This window comes from Sinohyriopsis cumingii, chromosome 17, assembly GCF_028554795.1.
Source record: "Sinohyriopsis cumingii isolate HCF-2022 chromosome 17, ASM2855479v2, whole genome shotgun sequence".
Taxonomy (NCBI): Eukaryota; Metazoa; Mollusca; class Bivalvia; order Unionida; family Unionidae; genus Sinohyriopsis; species Sinohyriopsis cumingii.
In genome coordinates this window covers 120,753,131-120,779,452 of record NC_142977.1, presented here as the reverse complement: position 1 = coordinate 120,779,452, position 26,322 = coordinate 120,753,131, and the positions used below count along the sequence as shown (strand labels likewise).

At 38.9% G+C, this 26,322-nt stretch overlaps 1 protein-coding gene across 3 annotated transcripts in view; it reads right to left on the bottom strand.

The window, feature by feature from the left end:
- LOC149779772 (replication protein A 70 kDa DNA-binding subunit-like) overlaps positions 1 to 26,322 on the bottom strand; it is a 70,885-nt gene that overhangs the window by 27,211 nt on the left and 17,352 nt on the right. For all 3 annotated transcript variants that reach the window (XM_089940630.1, XM_089940631.1, XM_089940632.1), the window contains exons 8-11: positions 19,223 to 19,352; positions 17,526 to 17,697; positions 8,851 to 9,043; positions 3,788 to 3,927 (exon numbers count right to left, since the gene is read on the bottom strand). In XM_089940630.1, coding sequence (XP_089796756.1) covers positions 3,788 to 3,927; positions 8,851 to 9,043; positions 17,526 to 17,697; positions 19,223 to 19,352 — 635 coding nt within the window. The remainder of the gene's footprint in view (positions 1 to 3,787; positions 3,928 to 8,850; positions 9,044 to 17,525; positions 17,698 to 19,222; positions 19,353 to 26,322) is intronic.

The window sequence follows — 26,322 nt, the reverse complement described above, 5'->3', positions numbered from 1 at the left end:
TTGCTTTCACTTTTCCTTCTAAATAGAGAATATCTGATGACGTATCTTTTGAAACAACTTATTCCTTTATCTGCAATTTGTACTTCTTTTACAAAAGTACAAAATGCTCAGTATTTACAAATGATTGTTGTTGTTGCTGTTGTAGGGTTTAACGCCATTTTTCAGCATATGATAGGCTATACATGGTGGCCAGTATTAATGGTGGAGAAGAACCCGGGAAAACTCCAGAAAGAACCACCGACCCACGAGAAGCTACTGGCAAACTTTCTCACATACCCACAGTGGCTGAATCCAAAGACTCGAACCTACGCAGACAGAGGTGAGATGGCAGTGATCCGTAATGGAGAGTGCTTTAGACCACTCGGCCACTCGGGGCCCCCATTTACAAATGAAGTGAGCTAGTCACATAAATGACTGGTTTTAGTCTGGTACCCTTTCATGTATATTTCATAATCTGTTAGAGAAAAGCCACATGGGCAAAGATGCCATTTATATTATCTGACAACCAAATGTCACACTGAACAATACTGTGCTTATCAGCAGTTAGCTTCTGACATCATGATAATTATCAGTGGTAATAATAGCCAGTAATTATCAGTGGTAATAATAGACATTAATTATCAGTGGTAATAATAGCCAGTAATTATCAGTGGTAATAATAACCAGTGGTAATAATAGACAGTAATTATCACTGGTAATAATAGACAGTAGTTATCAGTGCTAATAATAGCCAGTAATTATCAGTGCTAATAATAGCCAGTAATTATCAGTGCTAATAATAGCCAGTAATTATCAGTGCTAATAATAGGCAGTAACTATCAGTGGTAATAATAGACAGTAGTTATCAGTGGTAATAATAGCCAGTAATTATCACTGGTAATAATAGACAGTAATTATCACTGGTAATAATAGACAGTAGTTATCAGTGGTAATAATAGCCAGTAATTATCATTGGTAATAATAGCCAGTAATTATCAGTGGTAATAATAGCCAGTAACTATCAGTGGTAATAATAGCCAGTAATTATCAAAGTCAGAGAAACTAACATCTAAGAAAAATACAGTACCTTCTCAGTAAAGGCAGTTGGTTTTTCTTCCTGTAAGTTAGACCAGTTTTCAGTAAGGTGGAACAAAGTATCATGTACTGCTATTGCCAACTTGGAAAACATGGATTTAAAAAATTCAAAAGCTGAGACTGTCAACATTAAGCTCAACTAAAACGTTGTAAAGTACACTTGGACCTTAATTACCTCAAGTAAAGTTCACAAACCTGTTCCAAACCCTATGAAACTAAATGGCTTCTTTCTATCTCTCAACTTGACATAATCCTCAATGTTTTTAAATATTACAAGGTGATGGCAGTCATCGCTCCCACCAGCGGACATACTCAAATCAACACGATTTCCAATAAACTTAATTGTTGCCCAACCTACTTCACCCACCTCAGGAATCTGAATATTTCTTTTATTCTTCTGTACTATTCAAAATTTTAATAAGATTATTTTCCCTTTCATCTTGAACATGAATCTTGTTGGATACCATTTTTAGAAAATTCTATTTGCAACAGCTGGATCATGTAGATATTTTGCACACAAAAATATGTGCAGTTTAAAATATCAGAGGTACGTCTGTAAAGTTAGTCCGGTTCCATGAACAACTCCACCAAATCTAATATGAAACCTGGATCTGAAACAAACATGGACAAGCCAGTATCCGGATTTTATATTTCTCTACAAACCAGTATCCGGATTTTATATTTCTCTACAAGCCAGTACCTGGATTTTATATTTCTGTACAAGCCACCATCTGGATTATACATTTCTGTACAAGTCAGTATCTGGATTTTATATTTCTCTACAAGCCAGTATATGGATTTTATATTTCTGTAACTTCTGCTTTCATTCCTTTTGTCCATTTTTTTATAAAGGGTCATATCCTTAAGACTTGTGGCCACGTCATAAGGCTGGCAAGTCTCCAGTAAGGATAATCAGATTATTTGCCTCTTGTACAGGTTAAAGTTAATTTTTCTGGCATGTTCAAATAAACGTCAGTGTGTTGAATTTAGAAATGAAAAAATAGCTGTGAGATTACTATCTGTAAATCACACTATTAGGCCAATTTGTGGAGTACGTATGAGATTTTGCACCAAAACACTGGCTGCTTGCTTGCTAAGTTAGAGGGGGTACTTTTGAAAACAAACTTGTTGGTGCCATCTGATTTTGCCAGTTTACTGTGGGTGGCTCTGGTCAGGGAGGTCATTAAAAGTGGGACCACTCTTGATTTAAAGAAAATGCATGTTAAGTGCTTTTCCCAAGGACACAACTGAAAAAAGCTGAAGACTAGCCTTCACAGGCATCAAATCAGTGACCCTTGAATTACCATGATGCATGATGATGAATGCTGGACCAACTTGTAGCATTGGAAGGCATAAATGAATGCAGAGCCATCCACAAACATAAAAGGCATCAATGAATGCAGAGCCATCCCATAGTCTTAGAAGACATCATGGAATGCAGAGCCATCCCATAGCCTTAGAAGGCATCAGTGAATGCAGAGCCAACCAACAGACATAAAAGGTATCAATGAATGCAGAGCCATCCCACAGACATATAAGGCATCAATGAATGCAGAGCCATCCCACAGACATAAAAGGCATCAATGAATGCAGAGCCATCCCATAGCCTTGGAAGGCATCAATGAATGCAGAGCCATCCCATAGCCTTGGAAGGCATCAACGAATGCAGAGCCATCCCGTAGCCTTGTAAGGCATCAATGAATGCAGAGCCATCCCCCAGACATAAAAGGCATCAATGAATGCAGAGCCCCCTTAGCCTTGGAAGGCATCAATGAATGCAGAGCCATCCCATGGCCTTAGAAGGCATCAATGAATGCAGAGCCATCCCAAAGACATAAAAGGCATAAATGAATGCAGAGCCATCCCACAGACATAAAAGGCATCAATGAATGCAGAGCCATCCCAAAGACACAAAAGACATCAATGAATGCAGAGCCATCCCATAGCCTTTGAAGGCATCAATGAATGCAGAGCTATCCCACAGCCTTAGAAGGCATCTATGAATGCAGAGCCATCCCACAGCCTTGGAAGGCATCAATGAATGCAGAGCCCCCTTAGCCCCGGAAGGTATCAATCCAGAAACTATTGAATTACCATGATGCATGATTAGATATGCAAGGCCATCCCAAAACCTCAATTTGTCTTACAGCCAGGTGAATATTAACCACCATGGTTTTCAGAAATGTGTGTGACATCATGTAAGAATCATACTCAGAATTCCAGCTCTACCATGCAAGGCCTATGCACAGGGTACATAAGAGTCAATGTGCTATTTCAACAAAACTGACCTTTATAAATTAATTTTTTTTAATAGAATTCAGAAAAAAATCAGATTCAATTTCCAGCCTATTATCAGAGAAATATGACCAGCTGAGCAGTTAGCTGCCATAAAAATCACTGAAGAATTAACATACAAATTTTTTATTAATCATTGGTATCTACAATTAGTTTCATCCATCTGCTTCGCTACAAGTATGGATACACAAATGAAAACAAAACGTATTAAAAATTACTTTTTTTTTTTATAGATGCATGATGAATTATAAATGTACAGTAAAACATTAAAGTATGTCATTAAACTTCCTAGCAACCCAACAAAGATATTTAAAATGTCAATTAAGCCCTGTATATTTTGCAAGCAAAAGCTGGAATTTCAGGAAAATAACGACAATTTTTTTGAGACAGATCTATAATGTCAGACCAATCAACTCACATCTTTTCCCCACAAGGTCAAGGCCACCACCATTCCCGACTGATCCACCAGCTGAATTTCTCTCTTAGTGATTTCACGCTGACTTTGTTTCCCTATCACCGTGGAAACATCTCCACACTGCCTCAGTGTACCAATGACATCTAAATAAATAAGTAATGTGCTCATGTTAATTATGAATGTAGGAAGAAAAAAGAACTATGTTTACATTTTAAATGATGAAATAGAAGGACATTCAAATGATGTAACAGTTTAAAAAGTGACAAACTTACTGGTGCCAGGAAAAGTACCTATGTAAATTCTATTTCAGTTTAATATCTACATCTTGTGTTCACAAATTTCTGTTTCTAAACTTGCATAAACTAAGATGCTTCATTTAGCTTATCTGACAAAGCACGGGGCTCTCTTCTCTATGACAAGCATATGCATACATGTCTGCGAAATTGAATTTAATGAAATCCCCGTTAACAAATCTCACACAGATTTTTTCCTGTGACACAGAGGAAAAAAACCTGTAATCTTAATTCACATTAAATAACTCCTGTAAGTGCTCAATTTCTAGACCAAACACAAAAATTAAGTACTTACTGACATTATGCATTTTGGTCATCAGTTACCATCTTTGATTAGCTACATTTTAAAAGCATTAAACAAATTTGCTTGGAGAGGTTGTAAATGGTACAATATAGTCTTGAAAAAGATAGCTACATCTCTGCTATTACACAGAGTTGAACTTCATAATATGTAATACATTGTCACTATACATGATCAATGATGTTGTGATAATAATGGGCATAAAATGTAGTAAGTTATATACCATTTACTCCTTGATATAAATGCTACATTATATTTTTCAAAGGGGGAGGGGAGTTCATTAGAGCACAGTAATGAAAGCTCAAGTTGTTCATCTGATGTACTCTTATAATGACCACATGTACATCTCGGGGTCTTTCTGCCTTTGAATTCATTCACTGCACATATCAGCACATTTTCCTACTTAGCAGATGGTTGAAGCAGGACTGGCAAGTGTCTGAATTTGCTTCTCAGCTATTGCATCATGTTTAACACCACAAGTTTGCCTTGACTTTAGTAATTTATACTTATGATTTATACACTGTCACAGCATGATCATCATAGTGTTGCAACATTCTGGTGTAATCATGAATCTGAAGCAGAAAGACATTGAAAAGCACTGCTTAATTCCTATGTTGCACTTACGAATTAAAAAAAGGTGAAGAATCTTGGTAAGTTCTAAGTGTTATGTTCTTAAAAAACGGTAGGGCATTAATAAGAACAGGGCCACTAATTAAGAAGTATACAGAAGTATAATTATTTATTAAAAGTTAGACATACAACTGTAAAAATATCTCTGGTCTAGTCATTTTATTCTTATACGGACTCTGTCCCCCTTAAAAACTGAAAATCCCCAATTACAAAAATATGAGGCGAAATTGCCCTCAGTGTGAAAATCCTTAAGAAATTGATGTTTACCAGAAACTGGAGATTCTATTTACACTAGAAATGTGCTCAACATACTTGGATGTCCCACCACAGTGCCTACTAATTGGCCTGTACTTAAAACATAATCCAGATGTGGCACGCAGATGGACAGACAAAGGTAACAATCATATAACACAGATAGTCTGAGCCAATCATTGAGAGTAAATACCACTATTACAATCAGTTTTGAATCCTGAATCACCTGTTGTTATGAGCTGGCAAATCAACATATCTGTCAAGGATTGATGTCCTATAATTATTATTTCCAACTGTGAATGAATTTAATTTGCCAGTTTTTACACAACAAAGCATCTCATTTTTTTAATTTGTTTTCTCCAGTCTGAATTGAAAATGAGCATTGATTATTTCTTGATGCTGGATGGACCCCGTTTTTGTGCTGCCATCTTTAGGCACATCATCACTAGCTTTGCTTGACATATGACGAGCCTGAAATTTTTTTTCCTGTTAATGTGCTTGCTGACACAAAGAAGAATCTGCAATCTGGGTTTTATTAGAAGTATTAATAAAGAAAAGATGTTTTAACTGGTTTTGCCATTTAAGGCACTGTCCTGCCAAGCTAGCCTTAGCATCAAGTGTTCTCTCCTGATCCTTTTTCATAAATAATCTTTAGTGACCATGCGTCACACAGGAAATATGTGACACACAATTACACTAGGGCAACATATAAGCTCAGTGACAACTGGAATTTTCACAATTTTTTTTAACATGTTCATTCTTCATTAAAAACATGAGCAAAATTCTTATTTTTGACTGGACTTTGTCCCAAAAGACTTTAAATGTTGCAGGATATTTTAAAATTGTGTGTGTGCATGTGGGGTGAGATTATCATGATCATGTGTCCTAAGCAACCCTGGACAATTTATTAACATAAAGCAAGGTTGATAAAAGAGAGGATTAGGATTAGGATTTTTTTAAATGTAGCTTTAACAAATTTTCAGTCATATCGCTACGATGTCCACAGGAAGTATGTTGTCAGGTAGAATGCCAACTTGATACTTCAGGAGTTCTCCTAATTTATCAGCAGCTTTTCCTGCAGCAAGGTGCATCAAATGACAGGGACAACCTGATATGTACACTAATGGAGACATTTTCAAAATATAGAATGTAACTCCTTTGTGAATTCCAGTCATCACTGATGCATTATCAACTGAAAACTCCATACAGTTCTGCCAACTTATGTTTATTCAAAGCATTATCAAGCAAATCAAAAATGTTTTCTCAAGTGAAATCTGCTGTTAATTCTGGTAATGAAAGAAGAGCACTCTGATTTTGCTCTATTAGTTGTCAAAGTCTCCTAAACAGACAGTATAACTTTTTGTCATCATAATCACTAATCAAGTCTGTGACAATACCAAATGGCTCAATTCCCATGGCTTCTGCAGTTTTAAGTGATTCAATATCTTCTTCTAAATACCTAACAATATCAGATGATTTTCTTCTTGCACATGCATATTTTCTGCAATTTTGTAATCAGGAAACATCTGAACAACAGACCAATGCAGTATTCTACTGCTAGGTGTAGTCCATGTTCTACTAAGAACTCAGTAAATAACGCCTCTTCATTTATAAAATTCGTGTCCACAATTCAGCTCTGCTGTAAAAGAGAATGGAGTTAGTAAAACCAGCTAATTCAAAGTTTCTTTGTTTTACTACTAAGACGACTATTAAAATCCTTTACACACAGTCTGCAATGAGCGTGAAGCTGCCCTAGAATGGAACGCTGTTTTATGTAATTCATGTATTCATCTTTGAATTTGTTTTTCATCTTTTTGTAATCCTTCTGTGAAATTATTTGAGAAACATTTTTGCTCTAACATACACATCGACTAGAATAAATCTGACTTGACTTTTAGCAAAAATACCTACAGACTGGTTCTGTACCAGATATGAAATAGAACAAAGAATCTGCCAGCAAAGATTACAGATTAGAAAACCATTCTGTTCTCTCCTAACTAAGCCATACAACTGTTATAAATATAAACCTAGGTCAAAAGTCTGAAAGTAGAAACCAGCATGTTTCTTGGAAACAAGTTAGCTGCTATAAATAGAACATAATACTGTGAGGAAAGTGCATGCCAGTCTATGGACAAGCGGACTCTCATCTCATAGTTACGTAGAAGCCATCTTTTCCAGAATACGGTATGTGGGATTAATGGGATGTTAATAAAAAGGAAAAAACAAATTATTAATTTTTTTGGAGAGTGACATACCAAAAATGCATAATCTGAATAAGTTTAGTGACAAAAAGTGTAATGATAATGCCAAAAAAAGTAAAGGTTGGCATGTATGTAACACACACACATCATTAATGACCCAGATGAGTAATTACATCAGTTACATTTCATGCTTTGTCAGCAACTACTAGCACATTCAAGTTATTGGCAGCAAATAACAACTTGTATTTGTATTGGTTAAAACTGCATACATGCCAACCCCTGGCGAGGAAAAAGTGTAATCCAAGCGGACAAAAAGAGTAATCCGAGCAGAAAAAGAATAATCCACAGATAACATGGTAAAAATTCAATAAGCATATGTACAAAATAATTTATTTAACCCTCTGGACTTTTAACATCAATTACTGCTTCAAGTTTGAGCTTTAAAAAGCAACACTCGTATTGAATTTCAAAACACATTGTACCAGGTGAGACTTGCAAAGTGCATGGAAGTCTTCTTACAAGTGTGCTCTTATGTTGTAGTTACAAAGAAGTCATCTTTTCTAGAATACAGTCAGTGAGATTAATGGGATGTTAATAAAACTGAGAAAACAAATTATTAATTTTTGGGGGGGGAGGAGGATATACCAAAAACATGTAGTCCGAATACAGTTAAGTGTAAGGCGTAATTTAGCGGGGGAAAAAGCATAATGATTAAGCCAAAAGCATAATGGTTGGCATGTATGAAACTGTCACATTTTAGGTCAGCATACGAGATGATACTCATGTGCACATAGTTTGTAAAAAATTGATTCAAACCTGGAAATTCATCAAGTAATTTTATAAATCCCTCCAATCCCATCCCCTTGTCATTAGCTACAAATCATGGCTGTTTTCATTTTGAGCATTATGCATGTATTTATACTAAAGCTGTTTAATTTATAATGTAAATCCCGTTGGTTCATAATTATTTTGATATCAGTGATCTTGTCTGTCAGATTGCTGATGAATTAAACCTTTGTTTCCTTGTATATTAACATAGGATCTAGCAATGACTAATTTGAAGTTTATTTATAATATATCAAATGATTCTTTAAGTCTTCGTGCACTTACTGGATTTCTATAATTACTACATACATAAACTAGTCATGCTTGTTCAGTTGTTATCCTGCCTTTTCCGGAACTGTCAGGATGCCAAAAATATCACCTTTTCATAAAGCAATTTACTCCAACATGACCTGCCAGTGAGATGACATCAGTGACTCAACATATCACCCCTAAGTGTGCTGGCAGAGCTATGTCAAGGCAGTCTGCACAAAAGTAGCAAGAAATATACACAATACAGGAACGAAAACTAAAGTTGACACTGAATTAAAATAAGGTATTTCTTACCAACTAATCCATTTGGTTGTGTCTTTTCAAGTTCATTTATCTTCACAAAATTAAATGTCATTGTGGGCAGATCCACATCATCTTCACAGGGCTCAATGCAGGTGTCATTATTAAATGTCATCTCATAGTCATTTTTCACAGTAGAGTATTGTTTGTTGGCTGTCTTCAGTGTTGCTCTACTTATATAGAAAACCTGTGGGGGAAAAAACTGATATTAATCACAATTTAATTATTACATTTTTAACTCATTAAGTCTGTTCAAGTTCAAGAATTTTAGCTCATGTTTAGACACATAATAGCAGGCCATCATAACTACAAGTTTCAAAAATGCAATGATGGCAAATAAAAGCTGAAACCAATCCTACAACCTTCATCTGCCAAGCAATAAACAAATTTGTTTTCTTGTCTCTTGGGTTATAAGTTTAATGAAGATCAATTGAGAGAACCAGTAGATAGGCTAAAATTACACAAATCCAAAAGTTGGCCACTGTGGCAGCCATCTAGAATTTAAGATCAACACCACTTTCATTGAAATCGTAAGAAAGTCTTTTGGTGAAAACCTTATGTTGAAATTACTAACCATTCAGACGCAGTAGCGTGATGAAGGATTTTTAAGCCGGCTGTAGTGGTGGTGATATTGGATACAAGACTGGCACAATGTCCAGTTAGGATCAATTATCATACAAAGTGTTTTTTGTGTGTCAAAAATCCAAGTCAAAATGACTATCCATTCAGATGTAGCAGTAACAAGATTTTAAAGATAGCTGTCATGATGGATGTCAGGGAGGCACCATTTTTCTTTAGGACCAAATAGACATATTTAGTCCTTTGATGAGAACTGTGATGACATGACCATCCATCCTGTGTGTGTCTGTGAGTGATCTGGATTTTTAATGTAGTTTTTAAAAATCAGTCATGTCGCTACTACTTCTGGAGTGTGGCAGTTTATATTGATGTCTAGCACTAGGGCATCATGCCACAGACATGTAACATGATGTCCCACCCAGTCTAACACTAATGCTGTGTGCCAGGCGAGGCAGCTTTTAATACCATTTTATAGGTCTTTGGTATGACTCAGCCAGGGTTTGAACCTGCAACCTACTACACACGAGACAGACACTCTAACCACTGGGCTCCTGGAACGGTTCCATCCAGAAGGAGTAGCGATAAATGTTTTTTTTTAAATTACAAGAGTGAAGCGGTTGAGTTAATGTGAGAAAACTTGTTTTCTTTCAGTCACTGTGACCTTGATAAGTGCCCTAAATTAGCACCATGTACATATACCAATTACAACACAATAGTAAAGGTCACATATCAATGATTTTTGGACAAAGTCACCAAATACATGCCATGTCAATCAAGTCAACTTGTACATACGAGTAATAATAATACTTCAATAGCATAATTACGCAATTTCAGCTTTCTCAAAGTCAAAAATTAGATTTCTCAAACATTTTCTCATGGGCTGCGAGTATTCATTTAGCATGAATTGGCTTAAGTTTCAATCTTTGAGAGTCGACTTAATCGAGAATTGATCTCCACCAACGATGTCCCCGTTATCCTCTCATAGTTTCTAGTGTCTCTCAATCATGTCGATGGAAGTGTCAGTTCAGTTTTTGCTGCTGTTATTGACGTGCTGAAATTTATACAAAAGATCATACAAGTGTGCTTTATTAACCACTTTGTTTGGTATTGTTGGCTGTCATTATTTTTTTTTTTGATGTTGAGCACTAGCTGATAGTGACTGATCTGGGCAGGTGCTTGATTTGTCTCGTTTTATCCACCATTCAAACTATCACTCTGTTGTGTTTTGTTCTTTTATATTTGGGGTATTTGTAATGGCTAATCAATTAATATCTATAAATATGCCACTAATCTCCAAATGTAAGTGCCATGAAAAATGTCCATATTTTTATAACGCCATGAAATTTGATATCCATGAAAAGAAAGTAAAACACAAAATTTAATTTTCTTTCAGAACCAGCTACATATAATTTAAAGTCTTTTGATGAAATCCCATGCTGAGATGATCATTAATTCCAAAGAAATAGGAAAAACTTTAAATAGCTATGCTGGATGCCAGATCAATACAATTTTTATTTCGACCCATCTTTTTCCCTTGGCACTTCTGACTGCCTCACCTAGGAAATTATGGGCAAGAATGAGGCTCCTTGTGAGGCTGCACCTACTTGAAAAGCCTATGAGCATTTCCAGTTAAAGATGCCAAAAGGTATCCAGTACTTCTTGGCATTCATCCGTCTACGGGAGACGATGGTGTAGCTCCAAAGTACGCTTTTGCTTATCCTTCTTTTTAGCTCTCTTTTCAGCTTGTTTTATTCTTCTCTTTTCCTCTGTGTTTTGAACTCCCTGCCTGACAGCTAGATGCCAGCTGGAACGGTTGTTTGCAAAGCTCTCCCAGTCGTTGACATTGATGTTTGCTGTCTTCATATCCTTCTTGCAAACATCTTTGTAGCGCAGATGTGGTCGTCCAGTTGGTCATGCACCTTCTGCTAACTCCCCATATAACAGGTCCTTGGGAATGCGACCTGGGTCCATTCTCTTGACATGGCCGAGCCAGCGAAGGCGCCTCTCGCTGAGTATGGAGAACATGCTGTTCATGTTGGCGCGTTCTAGAACCTCTGTGTTAGGTACTCTGTCCTGCCACTGGATGTGCAGAATGCGCCGCAGACATCTCAGGTAGAAGCTGTTGCGTTTCCTCTCGTGTCTTGCATAGGTGGTCCAAGTTTCGCTGCTGTAGAGAAGTGAGCTGAGCACGCAGGCTTGGTAGACACACAGTTTGGTCTTCTCTGTGAGGTTGGGGTTGTTCCAGACCCTCTGGTTAAGTCTGGCCATCACTGCTGCTGCCTTGGCAATCCTGCCGCCCACCTCAGAATCAATGGAGAGTGAGCTGGAAATGTTAGACCCGAGGTATGTGAAGTTCTCGACAACTTCCAAATTGTACCCATCGATGGAGACAGAGGGAGGGGAGTCTGTGTCCTGTGCCATGACATTCGTTTTCTTCAAACTGATGGTCAGTCCAAATTCCTTACATGCATGGGAGAGGCGGCACACCAGCTGCTGAAGTCCATCTTCCATGTGTGATGTCAAGGCTGCATCGTCGGCAAAGAGCAATTCACAGATGAGTACCTCTGTGACTTTAGTCTTAGCACAGAGACGGGCGATGTTGAACAGCTTGCCGTCAGCCCTGGTATGGATGTACACTCCCTCGCTGCAGTCCTTGAATGCATACTGGAGAAGCATGGAGAAGAAGATGGCAAAGAGCGCCGGTGCAAGGACACAGCCTTGTTTGACTCCACTAATGACTGGGAATGCTTCAGATGTTGCGCCATTGAAGCACACTGTGCTGTGCATGTTCTCGTGGAATGACATAATGACAGCAAGCAGACGTGGGGGGCAGCCGATCTTCTGCAGGAGTCTGAAGAGTCCACTCCGACTAACCATGTCAAACGCCTTCATCAGGTATATTAAGGCAATGTAGAGGGGCATCTGCTGCTCGCGACACTTCTCCTGCAGCTGACGTAGGGAGAAGATCATGTCTACAGTTGACCTGCCGGCTCGAAATCCACACTGGGACTCTGGGTAGACGCGGGAGGCTAGGATCTGCAAGCGCGCCAAGGCAACACGGGCGAAAGCCTTTCCGACGATGCTGAGGAGGGAGATGTCCCGATAGTTGTTGCAGTCGCTAAGGTCTCCTTTGTTTTTGTACAAAGTGACGATGTTGGCGTCACGCATGTCCTGTGGGATGTATCCCTGTTTCCAGCAAAGGCAGAGGAGTGTGTGTAGGGGCTGGAGCAGTGCTGGTTTTCCACTCTTGAGGACTTCAGGCGGAATGCCCTCGCTTCCAGGAGCCTTCCCACAGACAAGGCAATCGATGGCTTTTCCGAGCTCTTCCAGGGTGGACTGTGTGTCTAGCTCCTCCATGACAGGCAGGTCTGGAATGACGTCCAGGGCAGTTCCAGTGACATTGTTTTGGGTTGCATATAGCTCGAGATAGTGCTCAACCCATCGCTGCATTTGTTTCCCCTGGTCTGTGATGACTTCGCCCGTCTTGGACTTGAGGGGGCAGTCTTGTAGCTTGGGGGGGCCTGTCGCCTTTTTGATACCCTCATACATTCCTCTTGTATCCCCGGTGTCAGCAGCTGTCTGTATACTGTTGCAAAGGTTCAGCCAGTAGGTGTGGCACAGTGGCGGGCGGTCTTCTGGGCATTATTCCTTGCAATCCTGAGGGCTTGCAGTGTTCTGGTGCTAGGTGCAGCCTTGTATGCCAGGAGGGCTTTCCTCTTTGCCTCAGTTACGGGGTCCAACTCCTCCCAGTTTGCCTCATACCAGTCGACATTCTTTCGCTCCCTCTTCCCGTAAGCTGTGATGGCTGAATTGTACACAGAGTCACGGATATGGGACCACTTGGAGTCAATGGTGTCATCAGGTGTCACTTTGGTGAGGACTTCCTTCAGTTTGCTGATGAACTGCTTTGTTTTCTCTGGGTTGCTTGCACAGCAGGTGTTGATGCGTGGGTGACCCTTCTTCTTGGCGTGGTGCAGCTTCTTGGGTAATATTTGCACCTTGCTGGCCACGAGGGAATGGTCCGTGTCACAATCTGCACTGTGGTAGCTGCGGGTAAGGAAGACACTGGCCAGTTCTGCACGCCTGGTGATGACGAGGTCTAGCTGGTGCCAGTGGCGTGAACGTGGGTGTCTCCACGACACCTGGTGGATCTCCTTGCATTTGAAGAAAGTGTTGGTCACACATAGGCTGTGGGAGCAGCACATCTCCAGCAGTCGCTGACCATTCTCGTTGATCTTGCCCCTTCCGTAAAAGCCGAGACAGGTGGACCAGGCCTCATGGTCAGCTCCCACTCTAGCATTGAAGTCTCCTAGTAAGTAAAGGCTTTCATTGTTGGGGATACTGGATATTGCCTGATCCAGAGCCTCATAAAACTTATCTTTCTCCTTGTAGGTGGAGCAGAGGGTTGGGGCGTACACACTGAAGATGTTGACCGGGCCTAAGGATGTTGACAGCCGGAGGGCAAGGATTCTCTCAGTACATGATGATGGAGGTTCAATGAAGGCGATTAGCGTGTTCTTGACGGCAAAGCCTACACCATGCTGCCTAGGTTCATCCAAGGGCTTCCCCTGCCAAAAGAATGTGTAATTGGCTTCCCTGATGGTGCCGCTGTCAGCCAGTCGGGTCTCCTGGAGGCAGGCAATGTCGATGTTCAGTCAGGAGAGTTCTCTGTCAATGACGGCAGTCTTCCGTGCATCGTCGACCTGCTGTAGGTCAGTGGTCAATCCAGGACACATGGTCCTGATGTTCCAGGTTGCAAAACGAAGAGTTGGAGTCTTTTTATTTCTTCTTTTAGTCTTTCCTGGTGCAGAGTTTTGTGGCCCACTTGTCGAGATGGTTCTCTAAGCTCCACGCACCCAGTGAAGCAGGCAGGCCATGGCGGGCAGCACCTTACTGACTGAGGGCTGCCCAGCTTGTGGCGGGCGGTAGCTGTCCAGTGAGACCTGATGATCTCTCCCACCGTCAGAAGTAACCCCTGGCGCCAAGCTCTACGCCAATTGAGCTTTGACTTAGAACCGGTAAACTGCTACTTCTCGTGTTGTGCCGACGCCGTACGAAGACGCTGGAGTGTCCTCTCCAGTGGAGCTATGAAGCCTAGGCAGGGTGGTATGGAGAATCAGCTGTTGCCCATGCAGCAGATCCCCCCTCTCCACGCAGCTGGTGTGCCCAAGGGAACGATGAATGCCGATACAGCTTGGCACCAACGGCGTCGCAGGAGTTGCCGGAATGACGTTGAAGAGAATGTCATACCGCCTTAGGGACTCCATCTCCGGATTTTCTGTTGGGGTTTACTCCCTTAGCCTTTCCCATGAGTGGGTATAGCCACAAGGCAGCAGAGGTTTGGAATCGGAGTTTTCCTTCTCCTAGATGAGCTACCATCCAAGGTTTACGAGTCCCATCTACCCGAAGCTTCAGGTATCTATTACTAGGGTATAATAATGACCCCAGTTATAAAATGAGCCATTGGGTAACTGTTTACTGTATACAAATTTTCTGCAAAGCTGCCATAGCTCGCAATTAGTGAAAATATGGATAAAAATGAGTGAATTTTGACATGAATTTGTTGTTGTTGTAGGGTTTAACGCCATTTTCAGCATAAGATAGGCTATACATGGCGGCCAGTATTAATGGTGGAGAAAAAACCCAAGAAAACCCCGGAAAAAAACCACCGACCCACGAGAAGCTACTGGCAAGCTTTCTCTGATACCCACATTGGCTGAATCCGAGACTTGAACCCACGCAGACAGAGGTGAGATAGCAGTGATCTGTAATGGAAAGCGGGTTGGACCACTCGGGGCCCTGACATGAATTTGTGAAGCGATCTTCGAGTCCAGGGATATTTGTTGGAACAAGTGATGAGCATGGTCTCCAGCTGATAAAGGTAGATTGTGTTCAACAAGAAAACTCACAAACAATGCTTCAGCATTGTTAGCTTGCAAGTCTTTCGTCAATGGCTTACAATATTTTAGAGCTGAAATTTGTTGAGAGTTCTTAATTTTCCCATCCTCCATGTGCTTTTTGCTACTAATTTGCTTCCTCACATTGTCTCTGTCATCATGCCCAATGCTAAAAAATGTAGCACACTGTGTGCAAAAAGTACGATGTATATTGGTGTTTGATGACTGAATGCATGGCCAATTTTGGTACATTCCAAAGCAAACTTCACTTTTTGTGCAACACATTTCTTTTTGCTTGGTGGTGAAGATATTTTCAAGATGCAATGCCAAATGAAAATTTAAATCAGTGTTGGTGGTGCATGCGCGAAGGAAAATTCAGGTTAGGCTTCAGTATCTCTCAAAAGTATTTATAAAACTACTTTTATACATGTAGATTAAAATACCCTAAAATGATTGCTACCAGGCCAACATTATCAAACGGATATGGTTCTACTAATATCGCGAAGAGCAGTATCGGACCATTTCGGCAACTGCAGATATCATGCGAAGCACTTAACAGGAAATAGGTTATTTTGTTAAAGATTTAAAATAACTGAGAATTGGGGAATTTGTGATTTTTTTTTTGCATGGGTCGTGAATCTATGAATTGCTGAAAAAGTTGTGAAATTCATGCCAAAATCATTAGGGTAGGCACCTATGTTTCTGCATGTGCTTCTAGTGGCACCACTCACTTTGTCTTCAAGTTTTCTGGCTGACAATCCTTTTGACTCAGCCACAAATACATGTACTTCTTCAATGCCAAGCAGGTCTTCCTCTTCCTGTAAATAACTGACCTAAATCCCAAAGCTTGTTTTCACACAGGACAACTCTTTGAGCATTGAGCATGGCATAGAGGCAAGTAACTGAGGGTGGTTATTTGATCTTGCCACACAACTCGTGTTCAGCTGCAACCTAGAACAGATTTCACAAATTGTATGTTCAAGTGTCACTTACAAATCTCAAGCTCAATCTCTATAAAAGCATATGCATATGACAGTGAGGCCAAGGAAAGGGAATCAGATGATATTTAGGATGACTAGACCACGATGAATTTATGGACTTTCTACCAAATGACATTAGGTATTGATGTTCATAGGATATTGTGAATTAAAGAAAATCAGGACTTAAACTTCAGGTATTTAAGTATTTAAACAATTCCCCTTTCATTGGGTACCCATGTAGCTAATCATTAGGATCGATGAGTACCCAGTTTAAGTTTTCTAATATTTCAACAGCTTTATCTCAATAAGTGCTGAAGCACCACTGAAGGTAATGATTCCTCCTTTATGAATCTGAAGGCTGCCATGGCAACTGTTACTACAATGCTCCTGCACTCCAAGGTGAGCCCAGGTCCTAGCCAATATCCCCTCTGTGATGCACTATTCTAACAGGAACTGGGCTTAAGTGGCCAAAAGAGAGAGATAGCCTGAGACAGAAACCAAATGATGCAATGTAGAAATGGGGACAGACTATCCATTCTTCTACTTGATGACTAGGTCCACAGAAAATGTCCATCTAATTTCTTACACATCACAGATTGTGGAAGCAGCAGAAGACCTGGACAAGTGAAGGCCACAAAAATGTCTCTCCAGACTACCGAACAAGTTTAGGACACAGATCTGACAGAAGATGGAGACAAACAAATGTCCCAACTTCTCCCTGCTCTAACACCCAACTCAACAGCAGGGGACACTAATGGAGGGGAAGGAACCATCAACACCATTTGTGTCCACCATGACAGTAAAGCTATCATGAGACTCCCTTTCATCTGGTCAAAAAGGACCATTCCAATAAAATTGATGGCACTTTTAATGCGAAGTAGTCATCAATATATGTAATTTAGAATTTTGTAGCAATTTCACATGAATTCTTGAGTAATCAGAGTACCCTACTATATAGTTGGATTTTTTTTAGTGCCTTTTCTATGCACTATGCATCTTTAAATGGAACAACCATTAAGAAAATTTGACACTAACCCACTAGGGAGTTGAGAGACAACTGTAGCGATGCAAAAAGTGATCCTGGCCAAAGAGAATTAAAATATAAATGACATAGCACAGATTACTGAAACTGAACATGACAAATACACCTGTCACTGATTCCTGCCTCAAAAGGACAATTATTATCACATAAAAATACAAGCATTGACATTACTTTGTTGACTTCCAGCAAATTGTAAAATTTGTCCACTGCATCAGTGAATCCTGTTGCTCTTATTTCTCCACTCTCATCAACAAGGTTGACGCTGAATAGTCTCCCCTCCCCTCGAGAATTACTCCAGGTACGGATATTGCTCTTCTGAGTGACACGGGCACGAATTCTCCATCTACGATATAAAAATAACCATTATAATTTCTCCTTTATCTACTAAAGTAAATTTCAGCAGTTTATGGTAGTATTTTGGAATTATAAAAAATAGATCAAATTTTCATATAAAATTGAACTTGCTTGACAAAAAACCTCATGCAGAACAAAAGTGGCTATGCAGTGCCAACAAATGTTAAAAAACTTTCAGTACATGAATTCACAAAAAAGTCAGGATGATCAACCTGTCCCAAAAAATGACAAAATCATGCACAAAAAGATAAAAATAAAACGTAGAGTCTATATAAAAAGCAGATATACAATCACACGCAAAATCCTTAAAACATTTTCATGAAGTAAATATCTTCAGATGTTGACTTGACTGTCCATTCTGGAGTTGGAATTTAAAAAATTTCAAAATGGCCACCATGGCAGCAATATCGAAGTCAGATTGGTACAATTTGAATTTAGAACAAAGTAAACATCACAAATCTTGTGAAAACCCCAAGCAATTATGACCATCCATCTAGGAGTAGCAATAACAATATTTTCAAGATAGCTGCCATGGTAACCATATTATATGTCAGGACCAATGGTAGATCTGTGGTCTAAGGCATTCTTCTTTCACGAACATCTCACCTTGTCCACAAGGGTTGGAAAAACCCATGTTTATATGACAATCCATCCATGCACAGATTTATAAGATGGTCATAATGGATTTCTAAGTGTCATCATTTCCATTTATGACATTAAAAGTCTTTTGGTGAAAATTCCATTTCAATATGACTTTCTGTTCAGGAGGAGCAGATAAAACATGATTTTAAAAGATAATTGCCAAGGTGGCCATATTGAATGTCAGATCAGCACCAAGACTGTTTAGGTACAACTAGACATCATAAAAAGTCTAATAGTGAAAACCTCATCCTGGTATGATCATCCATTCAGTAGAAATAACAAGTATCTCAAGATTATCACCATGACAACTACATTAGATGTCTGAGCAGCACCATTCTCATTTGGAACCAAGTGCACATGCAATTCTCGAAGTATTTTTAGAAGGAACATTGACAAACTTGTGCTAGTGGACAGATGGAAAATGGATGCCAGAAAGCAGGCCATCCCATTAGCTCTTCTTGTCTATGATGGGCAGAACTGGACGACTATGGAAACAATGCTTAACTAGTGTACGCACATAAAACAACAAAGAATAACAAACAGTGGAACTAATAATTGTATATAAATCCAAGAAATGAGGAAAGGTCAATTTGCAACAAAAAATTGGATTTGACTGAATGAAATAATACTAAAATACACCCGAACTAGAAAAAAGTTGCTAGTGCCAAGTCCAATGAAAAGAAGGTAAAGATTAAGAAAGACAAAAGTGACCAAGGCATGGATAAGGACTGTATTATTTTTGTTCTAAAGCTAAAACTACTAACTGAATGAAATATTCACTTCGAGTGAGGACCAGGAAATGAGATGTAAGAATAATAGGTGTTGTATTGATGCTATTGAATATATAGACTGAGCTATTACATCTTGATTACCTGTTCTGATATGGTGTGAGGCTTGCAATAGAGTGAACACGACCACCAGTGGGCGTGGTTGGTGTGCTACTTTTGATGCTGTAGGAACTACCGCTACTGCCTGTTGCTGCTGCTGCTGCTGGAACATTAGCTAATAAAGAAAGATGATCATAATTTAGTTAAATCAGTTAAATCAGAAATTAAAGTCATATTTTAATCCGAAATTAATTGGAGTGGAGAATCAAGTGTGTTGCGGTTCTTTTTTCAATTTGAAGAGCTATTATTTTTAGTTTGCATTACAAAGAACAATGTCCCAAAAGTACACAAAAAATTTACAATCATTCAAACATCATGAAAATCTGACTATTTCTCAATATATGGGTAGAAATATGCCACAGACAATTAATGTTGACGCTATGGGAGTTAAAAGCTTTGTATAGAATGCAAAACCCGATCGTTATGAGTCTAAGCTATCAACCAAATCACTATGTGAAGAAAACAAAACATGTCTTACTGCAATATACTACTTGTTACAATGCATCAACGTACAAAGTTTCATCAGTGTTTGGTTAGTCCAGTGGTTCCCAACCCATAGGTTGCAACCCAAATCAGGGTCGGAAGGACATTCTGGAGGTCACAAGAATTTTTTTCTGGGTGGCAAAACTTATCAAAATGTGAAAACTGGGTCATGAGGCTGAAAGCACCCCCAAATGTACATGTCAAAAATATGAATACATCAAAGGAACATGCTGCAATAGCTGGGCGGCAAGATCAAAGCCTTTGACTGGCAGCTGGGTGGGAAAATATATTTACAATGCTTCAATTCAGAGGCAGAAAGACCACAGATGTACATGTGATCATTTATAACAGTACATCAAATAAACAACTTTAGCTTTCATTATTATGTTCATTACTGAATATAGCGGAAAAAGCAGTGTACATGACATTGGAATGATGACATGTTGAGACTAAGATTTGAATGAGTATTTTGGGGTTCAATGGCAAACTGATGAAGACTGTAACAAGATTCAGAAGAGTACTAAAGTTGCTAGAACTGACAGTTTGAATGGGACAGTAGCCAAGTGTAAGAAAGTGTTTGATGCCTAGCTTAGTGCTCTGAAATAAGGCCTTCCTTGGATTGACAAAATTCAGACTCACTCTGATGGACAAACAAGAGCTATGTCACTGTTATAAAGAATGTAGAAATTAAACTCAATGGCAACCAATAGTTCTTATAATTTGCATAGTTTTTCTGGAAGGGGATGCAACTTTTGCTGGTGGGACTATTTTTACCAAAATGGGAGTCCTGGACTCCTAGTTTTAAAATTCTAGCGAGACCTCTGGAAAACATTTCTTTTTGGAAAAGAGATATCCAAGAGAGAATACCCATGAAGCCATACCTGTGAGATGTTGAAAATTGCACAACCATAAAGAACAGTAACTTGTTCAAGCTAGTTATGCATAAGCGTTTCAGACAGCAGGCAATGAAAGGAGTTCACAGCACAGAATAATATTCGTACACAGAGGAGTAGGATCATATATTCAGATTAAAGTTCATAGGGAACATAAGAGAATCCCCATATAACATAATTACATGCACCTGATCTCTAGTTGGCAGAACCACCATGGCATCAAAAGAATAATGAGACAAGCTTTCATATCATGCAGATATATTACCAATGAAGTCCATGCTCTCTTTGTGGAAAAATTAAATGACATTAAAATAAAAGACTGACTGATCTGTGTAAATTCAAAGCAATGATGGATAAAATTTGTCTTGTTTGTGTTCGGTTCTTCCTATGTATATTTTAATCATGGTGATATTTTCTGCAGACTTTTTGGCACTTAGTTCCAAGCCATCATTTGGTATTTGTATTACGAATTGGATTACTATTATCTAGTACACAACATTCTGAAGCAGTGTCATTAATGATTAAATTGATGAAAAAATGCCTGATGTCATTCTGATATATGGATGCTTTACTACACTATTAATCTGTTCATCCTGATTCTTTTATTACCATTGCCTATAGGTTTACTGGTACCAGCACTTTTAATAAAATTGTAACTTCTATTTTCTTGCATTCTAAATATTTGTAATCATGTATTATTGTCAAAAGGTAAAACGCACTTAGTTTTGTTGTAAAATCTAAAACTATTAATTAGCAAGGGACTAAAGTAAAAAGTGGGTCAACTTAATGTGTCAAGAAATTATTGCCATATTACAGTGTTGTTAGAAACAACAGAATGGTTTGTACACGATGTATTTTGCAAAGATGTAGAACCAGCACTCGTATTGTCACCACATATTCCATTTAAATAATCATTTTTTCTGCATATTCCTATCAGTATTTTCACAGTGGTACTAATTTTCTGATCTGATGTTCGTTTCTTTTGCAATTTTCACACATTAAGAATTCTCACAGTATCATTAAAAAACAATGTAATCTGTACCAAGTTGAGTTGTTTGCGAAGAAATTTTTTTAACCCCAAAATCACTGAAGCTATGAGTTCTGGCATTAAAGTCTCACATTAAATAACATTTGAAGTAGCCATGATAGTAATTTAGAATGCAACTTTAGAAATGTCACCTTTGGTATATTCAAATCTTGAATGTGATATAGGAACATGGCTCCAAAATAAACACATCAATTTTGTTCATTGACTATGGAAGTATATAATCGGAGTGCAACTGAATTCTTAGAATTTTTTTTAATTCTTTTGACAAAATCATAATTAGCTGTCAAATATGGAGTAAGCCTATGGTCTTTATGCCATCCCAACCAAGACCCCACCACAACCACATGACCATGCCCAATGACATCACAGTAATAATCACTATACAACTAGAGATGACATCTCTTTGAGTATTCTGATTTCAGCAGACCCTTAACAGAATGGAACAGTAAGAAAGAGTGACAGATATTTAAGTGTTAGGGAGATATTTAACAATGGCTATTCCTATTCCTCCTGCCACCACTTCCTCAATGGAGATTACACACACACAAAATTTACAAGTAAATCCTGAAATACTGGCAGCATCCCTGCAGGGGAGATAACATGACTATTTTATTTAATTTTATTGGTCTCTGGTTATCCCATGGTATTTCTGTTACTTGAACATTATCTTACAGTGTGTCCAGTCAGCATGGTCGAAAAGAGCTTACCACCACAGAGTTGTTGAAGGACTCAACATTACAAAAAATATGAAAGAATGAGAACCATACTATAAATCAGTGAAGATGAAATAGCGTATATATGGGTTTGACTGTCCTTGATTGGTTGATGATGAAAGTGATGTGATGTGACGTGATTTAGATTTTTAACGTAACTTTAAAAAATGTTCAGTCATATCGCTACAATGTCTGCAATGTGGCAGTTTATAGTGATGTCTAGCACTGGGGCATCATGCCGCATGATGTTCCACCCAGTCACATTTACTGACACCAGGCCGACCAGTCCTAACACTAACCTCTTAATGCTGTGCGCCAAGCAAGGCAGCTGTTAGTACCATTTTTGTAAGTCTTTGGTATGACTTGGCCGGGGATCGAACCCATGACCTCCTGTAACTGAGGCAGACGCGCTATAACCACTAGGCCACTGGAGCAGTTGATGGTGAAAGTAAGATTTTAGTAAAAATAATCTTTAGAGAGTTTGTCCTACTTGTAACTGATAAAAGTGAGGGACATTGTTATATTAACACAATTTCTGTCCCTTTACCGACCTGGGTTTGGAAGACTCGTTACTGAAATCAGCAGCGGATTCTTTGATGTATTGAAAGCACATACTTCAAATTTGCATAGGTCCAGAAAATGGTGCAGCTGTTATGGTTTTCTTTTTACAAAAGCTGTCATCATAGATGTGTCTATACTGATACAAATTTGATCATGAGCATTCAAAATTTTTAAGTTATTGAATTTTAATATCATGGTGTTTACACAGGTTTACAGTGTGAACTGAATTAGTACAGCGAGTCCTGAGTTCTCGAGTTTTGTGTAAAAACACAGAATCCAAGCAGAATACATCCAGAAATGTAGAGGTTTTCAATCTTGGATTTAGTCTCCCCATTGCATTTCACATGGAAGTGCATATTCAAGGACAATTAGTAGAGTAGTAGGAAAAGTAAGTGACAAATTTAGATACATATCATAAACAAGACAAACAGTATGTGTGGGGTGGGGGTGGGGCCCAAGATCAAAAGAACAGCCTGGAATGGAGAATTATAATAAAAACAATGAGTAGAAGTGTGTCTCTTTTTTATGTGTGCAACATTATTTTCTCAGCTTCAGTAAGAAATTATGTTGTTGTTGTAGGGTTTAACGCCATTTTTCAGCACACGATAGGCTATACATGGTGGCCAGTATTAATGGTGGAGGAAGAACCCAGGAAATCCCCAGAAAGAACCACCAACCCTCGAGAAGCTGCTGGCAAGTTTTCTCACACACCCACATTGGCCGAATCTAAGACTCAAACCCACGCAGACAGAGGTGAAATGACAGTGAGCCATAATGGAGAGTGCTTTAGACCACTCGGCCACTCAGGGCCCCGCAGTAAGAAATTACATCAAAGGGAAGACAAAGGGTGTACAGTTAACTAAACCAATGTGAATTTAGCTACTTAAAAGATGTATCAAACTGATTTCAACCTTCTAGTTATATCTGTTCTGGTCTGGTTCTGTCCATTCTGGTGATTATGTCCACTGAATCAGTATGACTAGAAAATAATTTGGCAGATTATGATTACGGTATACACTGTACTGCCTAAGAGATGTGAATAATGTTATTTCTTGGTTTGCTGATTCTGGTTGTTGCTCAATTCAAATGCATCACTGAAAAATAATGATGCATTCTCATACTTTTTACAAATGTTCATTACAGATGCATATCTCCAGATATTGGTGAATATAGCCTGAATAAGTTATAACAGTTCTAGTTGGAACAATGGACACTGTTAGAGAAACTTTAAGTGAGCTAAAATGTCAACTTTCTGGCAGCATATGATGCAGGATTGATTAAAACTTCTCCGTCTCATATGCTCACCATGAAAAATCCATTTGTACAAACTGATGATGACTTTTTCGTTAGAAATTGATGATATTAAAAGGTCTACATGGTGATCACTTTAGTAAACAAATTTATAATTTTTGTATTAGAATAGAAATCCCTATTATAAAATCTGTATTCATGGATATTAAATTAGTAGGTATTAAGGGACTGATCAATGACATACAAATAATAAGCCACCATGAAAATTTGTGATTTCACAGTATCTGTGACATATATGGCTAACAAACAAAAGGACAAAAGATTGATTATTATGAATGAATACAAATAAAAATATGCAGTAGATTGTATGTTCTATAAGAATTCAGTAGATTACCTCCAGCCAGCTGTCATTTAAATCGCTTCTGTTCCCAACCCAATATTAAAGTCACTACTACTGCCCACAGCCAGAAATGATGTTAAAAAAATACGCTTCTGTCAAGGGCAGTGTTTTTCAATTCAAACATATCTGACAGTGGATCCTAATTTTTTTAAAATTGCTTCTGTTGTGGGTTAGTTGAATTTGAAAGTGCCTTCCCCCAGGGGATATATGTTTTACTGGAACAGCCCTAAGCAAGCTCATGATGCATTTAATAGGTCCATGAAATAGAATTAGATCACACAATATTACTTTTTTATGAGCTAAAATTTTCATTGTTGAATCATTACATATATTTAGGAATATACTTATCAGACAAACTGCACTGATGGCAAAGACACATCTTGGCGGGTATTTATAAATCATGCATTCCACAAAATGGAATGATGACCATCAGGTTACATCTAAAGAACATCAAGAAAGACAGCCCACACAAGAATAAAATTTGATCTTGAGAAATTGAAGGATCCCAAAGTAGCAAAAGCCGTCAGAGCACTAACTGGTGGGAAATTTGCACTGCTCACCATCCTCAGTACTGACAATACTGACATGGACATCTTGATCACCACCTTCAATACAGCAATGACTAAACAGCCAGCGAGATCATTGGTAGACATCGGCCAGTCAAGAAGCCCTGGGTCACAGCTGAGGTCCTGAACCTGCATGACGAGAGGAGGGAACTGAAGAAAAGAACGATACCGAAGGGGCAGAGCAGTACAAGGCAGTCAATCGGGAAGTCAAGAAAAGCATGAAAAAAGCAAAAGAGAACTGGATAGAATAGTCCAAAGACAATGAGGGAAACTTTAAAAGGAACAACAGCAGGAAAGCATACCAACTGGTCCAAGTTCGAACAAGCACAAAACTATGACAGGTTAATTCCTAATAAGACAAAGCCAGAAACTGCCTCACAGAAGAAAAAGATAATTTGGAAAGATGGACGAAGTACTGTGCAGAACCTTACAACCACCGAGCCACAATAGATCCAGAGGTACTGAACATCCCTCCAGCAACTAAAAACAACAACCACCCTATCCTACATGAATAAGTAGAAGCTGCCGTGAGATCGTTGAAAAAGAGTTAGTCAGCAGGAGTGGACAACATCCCAGCAGAACTAATCCAAGCTGGGGGTGAAGCAATGATTAGCACCCTCATAAAGATCTGCAATAAGATCTGGCAAACAGGAGTATGGCAATCACCGTGAACCCAATCACTGATGACCACCCTCTCCAAGAAAGGCAACTTGCAACAATGTCAAAACTACAGTCAAATCAGTCTTATAAGCCATCCAAGCAAAGTCATGTTAAGGATACTGCTGAAAAGACTAGAGCCACAGGGTTAGGGTTAGGGTTAGGCAGGGTTTCAGAGCAGGGCACGCACAAAAGAGCAGATCTTCAACCTCACGAGATTGGGTAAGAAGTAACTCCAACACCAGCAAGATCTGTACCACCTCTTCATGGATTTCAAGAAGGCATTTGACAGGGTAGGGCATGCAGCCTTGTGGGCGACCATGAGACTGTACAACATCAATGCAAACCTCATCACAGTGATAGAGCACCTCTATGACAAGGCTACCAGTGCAGTACATTTCAATGGCAGCATAGGGGTCTGGTTCAAAACGACAGTCAGAGTCAGACAAGACTGTCTGCTCTCACACACACTATTCATCATCTTTCTGGAGAGAATCATGGCTGACACACTTG